General features: G+C 34.2%; 1 protein-coding gene across 1 annotated transcript; it reads right to left on the bottom strand.

The window, feature by feature from the left end:
* Positions 1-1,708: 1,708 nt before the first annotated feature.
* LOC147401698 (F-box protein FBW2-like) lies at positions 1,709-5,344 on the bottom strand. Its single transcript, XM_086443065.1, has 2 exons — positions 4,927-5,344; positions 1,709-2,560 (listed from the first exon to the last, which is right to left on the bottom strand). Exons 1-2 carry the CDS (start codon positions 5,304-5,306, stop codon positions 1,975-1,977), a joined length of 966 nt encoding a protein of 321 aa, XP_086299191.1. The 5' UTR covers positions 5,307-5,344; the 3' UTR covers positions 1,709-1,974.
* Positions 5,345-8,727: the final 3,383 nt, after the last annotated feature.

Raw genomic sequence — 8,727 nt, 5'->3', positions numbered from 1 at the left:
TCTACAATAGTTCCTTTCTTGGTAGGCAAGTGGATGAAGGTGGGGGCTTTTGATTCCAGTTAGTGGTATTAATCTCCAATTTAATTAATTAAATTATTTGGATTGGTAAAAAGCCATGCAAATATGCAATTACTTGACATGTTTTATCATTGTCATCAAAGCTAGGAAATGAAATTTAATGTTTAATTGCAACTATGATAATGTAAAAAAGTCAGTTTTTTTAGTTTCCTCTGGGTGTGAAAGAAATACTGCCTTCTTGAGAGCTTGGATTGTAAAATATTTTTCAGAAAAGATAAGAAGTGCCAACTTAGTTAAGTGATAAGACCTGTGGAGTGTTGTTCCAAGTTGTATGGGTTCAAACTCCCCATGAACCCAATGTCATATGCTCACCACTGACTCTATACCTTTAAAAAAATAAAAAAATAATAATCCCTTTTCACATACATGGAAATTGCATTTTCAATGGAATTCTTTTTTGAACAAGTTTGGTAAATGTGCAAGAAGAAACGTCATGGAAATGCATCACATCAAATTACTTCAGATGCTATATTATCTTTTATTATTAACATAAAACTGAAAAATATGTAAATGGCAGCAGCCCTTGCAGAAACTAACCTACTGCAACTTGGAACAGAAATTTTCTTAAATCGGCTGAGAAACAAACTTTCGCTAATGATTCTGATTCATTTTCAGTCCTCTGCAGAAAAGCATTCGATTAATTGTGCAAGCAACAAATGTTGATCCATATCAAATTTGGAGTTTTTTCAATCTTGGTTTCATTAGAGAAACCCTCAGGGCCCGTTGTTGCTGAACCTACGGGGCAATATCATCAATCTTCCAGCCAACCTCTCCAAGTGAACCCTCATTCACATTGCTTCCATTTTAGTCTCTCCTTGAAGAAATCCCTTAATCTGATTCACCTAATGTAATCTTGACAGACTCATTCAATCCTTCCATTCCATGTGTTGTTGTATAACCTAAGGTCAAGATCATCAGTCCTCAAGCTCTCATCACTGAGTTCTCTAATAATAAATCCTCCCTAATAATCCCTATATAATGCAAGAATTACCGACACCACAAACCACAATAAACCCAGGATTTCCAACATTGACAAGCAGTCCATAGCACTGAGACCTAATGAGAACACTTCCTAATCAACCAACCAAACACGATCTCTCAGCCTTAAGGGTGTAAGCCATTTTTTATGAGATAGCACGAGTAAGTAATTACATTTTATACCTACTCTACATCCATTATAGATAACATCAATAAACACTAGTCCAAGTTTATTCCATGATGGAAAATTCTTAACACAGACCCATAATGCAGGGAAATTCAAGATAAGATTGATTGAATGATCTATCCGGGACAAGCCTTATTACATAATAAGGCCACAAACTTTTGTCGCAAAATTCTAAAAAAGAAGCATGATCTTATCTATGGATGTCAAGCTGTCAACTCCATTTCATGTCCCCATTCAGTCAATCGTTACTGATTCTAAGGACAACCAGATAGGAAAAAAGAGCTAAAATGGCCATGCAATTTATGAAGTCAATTCTAGCATAAAATTAATGTTGGAAAGCACAACAATCATTACAGCAATAAAAAGCTCAAAAGCCAGAAGACATTAGGGAAACCAATTTTGGCTATTATATAGACAAAAAAAAAAAACAAAAAAATAAATGAAATCCCACAAGCATCAAACTCAGAAACTGGTAACCTATAAGAATTTCATTCTTCCCAGAGATTGAACTCAATCCCATCAATGGGCCTGGAGTTTGCTTTACATAATTGAGCATATATCCCACACCAAAATGGGAAACAAAAAAGAAAAGTAACGACTATCCACTATATCTAATCACCTGTATATAAGTATCCCAAAAGATATCAAGCAAAGCACATATATAAACCTTACCCACAAAAAAAAAAAAGCCCACAAAAAGGAGGCGAGGATGAGCTAAGTTAACCACCATGCTAATCTGAATCTGAATTGAAATGTTCTTCAACATCATCATCATAATCATGATGACCATCGTCTTCATCGTCATCATCAGTAGCACCGTTGTGATCACCATCATTGTCAGAAGAGTTTGCATCCTCATAATCATCGTCCCAGGGGTCCTTAAACTCCACGAGTCGGTCGCACTTGTCCTCGAGATCGTCACTAAATTTCACAGCCCAGCACCCTAGGATGTCGAGGTGGGTAAGGTCCTTACACTTGGTAAGGATGGCATCAAGACCAATGTCACCAAAGCGTCCATATCCAAGCTCAAGTCGGCAGAGCCGTGGCATTGTATCAGCTATGGCCATCGCCTCTTCATCATGTATCTTGGAAGCCACTGTTTCAGAGACCTGTCCCCACACTGGCGGAGGCAAGTTCCTCCGCAAATGAGTTAGGGATTTGCAGTACTTACCCAACACTTCAAGCCCTTTGTGCGTAATCTTCAAACAGTAGCTAATGTCCAAGAATTTCACCATTGAAAGCGACTCCGCATGCATCTCCACGATCTTGTCGGTCACCTCACTCATTGGGATCTGCAGTACCTTAAGGCATCTCCCACTATGAAAAAAGAGAGAGAGAAAGAAAGATAAATGAGATTTACTTCAGTAAAAGTGCTATAAAGAGATCGATATAGATTCCATACAATCTAGAAAAGAATAGAAATATGAGACGATTTTTTAATTTATGAATTATATGTTTTGAGAAACATTTCTAAATATTCTGAAAATTGTGTATATTACATTACACATACATGGAAATCACTGAACATCATTTTACAATGTAAATCTTCCCCTCTGCCTGTTTGGTTGCTTCTTTTGGATAATTTTCAATACCACCTAATTAGTAAACATTGGATCGGTACACTTATTGGGTATATAGTCACAGCTGAGAAAATTAAAATTTCCATTCCCATTCCCAATCGATAAGTCTGATATCACCTAGTCAACAAAAGTTTCCTCAATGATTCTTGGCCCAGGCTGATTACCTTGATAATGAGTCATAATTCACTAAAAGTCTATTACAGATTGACCACAATCATTATTTTAATAAAACAACTGATACAAATTCCATTCAAAGAATAGCAATATGACACATTTTCTTTAAACAATCCATATAATAAAACACAACGGTGGACCCCATTTCCCTTTGTCCCAAGCTCGAGGACAACTTTTAACTTTATTGTCTTTCCTTTTCTTTTCCTTTCCAAGAATGCCCTTCCAAGTTTATTCTCTTTCCTCTTCAACCTCCATTTCCAAGAATACCCTTCTAACTTCATTGTCTTACATTTACAACCCATTTTCCAATGATGCCCCTCCGACTTTATTATCTTTCTTCTTCTACTCCCGCTACGGGCAAACTCTAGTTATTATATATTTCTAGAAACATGTCCAAAATACAATTAATTTTTTTTTGCATATTTTAAACATACATATTAGAAATTGCTAAAGATCTCAAAATGTAAATCTTCCCCTGTACTAGTTCCAGTTGACTCTTTCAGATGAAACCTAAATACCACCAAAGTAGCAAATTTCTAAGCAGTATACAGGGGCGGATTTAGAGTGGGGGTTGTGGGGGCACTTGCCCCCACAATAATTTTCAAAGTCTATGAATTATTGACATATTGCAACAGATTTTAGCGGCGGATAAAAAAATTTGCCACTATTGCCCCCACAATTTTTTTTCCCAATCTTAGTTACCCCCACAACTATATATATATATATATATAGGGTCAGGTTCAAGGACCATGTGAGAAAACATGTGAGAAAACTTTCGTTTTCAAAATAAGGGTTAGAGGTTTTGGATTGAGCTGATTTTTTGCAAGGATGGTCACTATGATGAGAAGATCATCCTCACAAAAAATCAGCTCAATCAGAAACTTCTAAATCCATCAAAAGTGATTTACAAATTAGTGATAAAAATTGAAAAAAAATCGACGGTCCACATTCTAAATCACTTTTAATGGGGTTAGAAGTTTCAGATTGGGCTGATTTTTTTTTTTTGGATAATCTTCCCATCATAGAGATCATCCTCACAAAAAATCAGCTCAATCCAAAATTTCTAACCCATATTTTAAAATTTTATTTACCGCCGAAAGTTTTCTTACATGTTTTCTCACATGGCCCTTGAACCTGACCCATATATATATATATATTTTTTTTTTTCACTCTCAGTTGTCCCCACAAAAAAATTTCTACTCTTGGGCCCACATGGACAAAATCCTGGCTCCGCCCCTGCCAGTATAGTTACTGGGTTCATAGCAAATATTATCATCATGAACGCTATAGGTTCCCATTGAGATAATTTGGAACAATATTTTATTAGTTTTTCATTTTCCTTATTATATTTTGATATTCTTTCTAGATCCGAGGACTCAAAACTAGAAAATCAAAGAGCAGGTAAGCTAAACAAATCTTGTCACTTCATTCAATTCTTTCCACGTCCATTAATGGGTTTATTAAAACATATGTTTGGATTCGTCACCGCTGAACTTAAGATCCACATTCCCCATTCTCATTCTCATACCAAGTCCGACGTCTCCAACTCAAAAGGTCCGATTTATCCTCACCACCCAAAAATAAACAAGTAAAAAAAATGATAAAAATCCACACCCATAACACCATAGCTGAATCAAAGTTGATAAAAACTATTCCCAAGGTTCATAGACGTCATTATGGTCCCTAAACCCAAAGCTATAGAGAAAAATTAACCACATTGCCCTAATTCAGCTTCTCTAAACCTTCTTCATAATCCGATTAAAAACTAGGGTTACTTTTTACAACAAAGCCATTTGGTCCAGACTGGTTATCCATGAAAATAAGTATCAATTAGGGATATTTCACACTATCAAACATCAAAAAACAAAATTTCTTCAAAAATTTAAAAAAAGAAAAGATGAAAAACAAAACCCTAATTACAGATTTTACCAATTCGCAACGTAGGAGAATCCAGCATCCCCGAGCTTGAAAGCTGAGAGACGATGACACGTGCCTTTGCTTCGGCGAATAAGCTTGCGAACAGCAGAGTCGATGCGATCGGATTGGTTGCAGCGGCGACACCATTGTTCTACATCGATGTCAGACCAACAGTAGGGCCCAGCGACGACGTCACGCCAAGACCTGCAAACGAATGGGACGGCTCGAACCATTTCATCCGCAGGGATCCGAACGAATATCAAAGCCAGTATCTCTGGACTCAGGCCTTCCCACCACCCACCGTTACCGTTAACATCGCCGTCATCTCTAACGTCACCGTCAGCTTCACCGCTGCACAACTTCTTCCTCTTCGCCTCAGGTTCTCCATCCATCTCTGCTTCTTCAGAGTTCAGAGAGATACCTTCGGCATATTAAACCATTTTTGGGTATTTGTAGCAGTAGAGACACGTGCGAATAGTGAAACACGTTTTACACGTACGTGAACTTTGATATTTTTTTCATTTTTTAAGGTAACCCTTTACATTTTGATGAATACATGAGATATCCTTATTTTTTTCAAATTGATGACATCCTCGTTGATTTCGATCTACTGTATTAAACTACTGATAAATAATTTAAACTGATTTGATGTATAGAAATTTACATGTTAAGCTGATGAACCAATGGCATGATGCCATGTGTTTAAATGAGCAAAAGTGATTACTTAGTTGAGAGAAAACTTCGAAGCAACTTAAGTGCTTTATATTAGTGTTTTTTTTTGGGAACAATCATCTTTAACTGAACATCTCCAACAATACTTTTTATAATAAAGAGTGTATTTTGTCAAAATCTGACAAATGTTAGTTTAACTGGTCTAAAATTTATTTGGTGTTTTAAAATACTTTACAAATATATGTATGGGGTCCCGTTCGCCACCCTTAGTTTTACCACACACTTTAACAAACGCGTTTTGTCTTACATGGGTTAGAAGTTTCGGAATGAGCTGATTTTTGGTGAGGATGATCTCTATGGTGAGGAGATCATCCTCACCAAAAATCAGCTCATTCCAAAACTTCTAACCCCATCAAAATTGATTTACAAAAATGGACGGTCCACGATTTTTCAACGTGTAAACATGGGGCTAAACATTTCGGAATGGGCTGATTTTTGGGGAGGATGATCTTCTAATCATAGAGATCATCCTCACCAAAAATCAACTCATTCCAAAACTTCTAACCCATGTAGGACAAAAAATGTTTGTTAAAGTGTGTGGTAAAACTTAGGGTGCTGAACATTTCCCTATATATATATATATATATATATATATATATATATATATATATATATATATATATATTTTGTTGAAAATGGAATCAAACCTTAATAAGAGTCGTGACCTCATATTTTGGAATTCAAAAAATATGATCCGATGCCACATATTTCTAAAGAACAAAATTCTAAGAATTTTGAAAAAAAAAAAAATATTTTTCATCGTTGATTTATAATTTTAAGTTTTGGGAGTTTAGTAACCGTTTATTTCAAAATCTTGGATCAAGTTCAAAATTAAAAATATATATATATAATATATATATATATATATATATATATATATATATATATATATATATATATATATATATATATATATATTTATATATAATATGAGTTTTTTCCATTAAATCTAGGAAGATATTGTGGTTGATTGTCAATGTGATAATCCATGTGGGTCCAATGACTTTTAGTAAGATTTGAAATCTTACCAAATTAGTAAGGAAAATATTTTTTTTAATGTTTTTATATTATATTTTGAATAACAACAAGCCAAAGCACCTCGTTACATGTAGTGAGTCTTTGTCTTGATTTCGACTTCGTTACTTTAACATTTATTAGCATAAAGTTTGTTGGATCCAACTTTTGTGATGTGGTTGTCAGGTTTAAAGAGTCTGTTGGTGTTGCTCTTAGAATAAAATACTTTTGACTTCATCCTCAACCTTCAAACCTTAAAGATAACATAAGATTTTTGGAGAGTTAGAAAAAGATAAAATTTTGGGAAGAAAACCAATGGTCTTTTACATGGGATTATATAAAAGAGAGTTGCTATTGGCACCCCAACTTTTTCTTATTACTTCTCAATTAGAAAAAGAAAAAAAAGTGAATGATCGAGAATAAGTAAAATTTGGGGGGTCCATAGAAGTTCTCTCATTTTTTTTTCTTTTTACCATATGCCTATTATTTGAGTTTTGGATTTTATGACTCTAATCATAAATGTAAACAACTATTGAAATTTTTGAATGAGTCTTATAATGTTTTGTAATGTTAGGGATTATAATTTGAGTCAAATCAAATATTTGTAATATTTGAATAGTGCGCTTTAATCTTCAATTGGGGTATGATAAATAATTTAAGAAATTGTAGTGTAACATGTAAATGTTGGGGTGCCAATAGCAGCTTCCAAGCGATGTATGAATATGAGGTTAAATAGATTAAAACTAATTTACCATAAAAGTTAAAGAGTTAGGAGAGGACAGATTTTTACGAGAAAAATAAAGGGTTTTGGGCTAGAGATTGAAGATTTGGACATCTAAGTCATTTTTATTAGTTTATTATAAAGAAAGACTGAAGTCAAGGGAGCATAGAAGCAATTTGAACATATATTAAGGGTTATCTCAATATTCACCAAAATATGGAGGGCTATGTATAAAGTAGCCTTCCTATTTTAAGTAGCACGAGTGTCTCTCTTTTCTCAAAATCGAGGAAAATGCGGAATTAGTGGAAATGCGTAAGTAAGTGGTAGAGAATTTCAAAAAAGGTTTTTAACTTTTTAGGTTTTCTGAGGTGATTTACCCATTCCTTCGGTTTTGGTGAATTTTTGAGATCAATTTGATAACTTACCCTTTGACATTAGTCTTCTACAAAAGACAAATAGCTAATGACTTAAATGCCCTAATCTTCAACTACTAAACTAAAACCCTTTCCAAATATTTGTCATCTCACCTATTCGTTGAAGTCTTATTGTTTTTCCATTTTTTTTTTCAGGTAAAGAGATAAATCATTGAAAGAAAGAAAGAAAAGAAAATAAAGTCGACAAATAAAAAATAAAAGCAAAAGAAAAAACTATGATTAATACTACTTGAAGTGGAAGTTCTCAGAGAAAAAATTTATAACTCCACAAGGAGCTAATATGATCATGTTAGTAGTTGCGTTAATAATTAACATACTTTTTTTCAATAAGAATAATAAAATAAAAAGAAATTTTTTTTATAAATAAGTTGAAAAGGAAAATAAATACCTAAAAGAACAAAAACAATTCAAAAACGACCTAGTCACTTCTCTAAAAAAAATCTTTAGAATCGTCGTTGTCGTCTCCTTGACGGATTTTCAGGTTTTGAAAGACTGCCACACCCAATGCTGTCTTGTTCGACTTTTTCTATGTCGATGCCCTTGGATTTATTGCCACTAAGTGAGAGAAAAAAAAATGAGATACACCTTATCTCTTAAAGTACAAAAAAAGAATTGGCTATGCTTGCTCCCATCCGCTTTTTATTTATTTTTTTGAGTGATTTAAACATGCATGTCCCTCCATAATTTGGTCAATATTAGAGATACTCCCAAGCATTTTCAAATTGATGACATACCCCTTTTTACGTAGTTTTTTTTTTTTTTTTTGTGTGGAAAATGCTGGAATGACGCAAATGGAGACACAAAGGTGACAAAAATGATGTGGTGGTGCGCACATAACTGTAGATGCTTTTTATTCGTATCTCGTGGAAAAGCATCTACAGTAATGTGTGCGACACCACATCATTGTTACCT

This window comes from Akebia trifoliata, chromosome 5, assembly GCF_017979445.1.
Source record: "Akebia trifoliata isolate Shusen 1 chromosome 5, ASM1797944v1, whole genome shotgun sequence".
Taxonomy (NCBI): domain Eukaryota; kingdom Viridiplantae; phylum Streptophyta; class Magnoliopsida; order Ranunculales; family Lardizabalaceae; genus Akebia; species Akebia trifoliata.
Note: the sequence above shows the minus strand (reverse complement) of the source record. Positions and strands in the feature narration are given on the sequence as shown.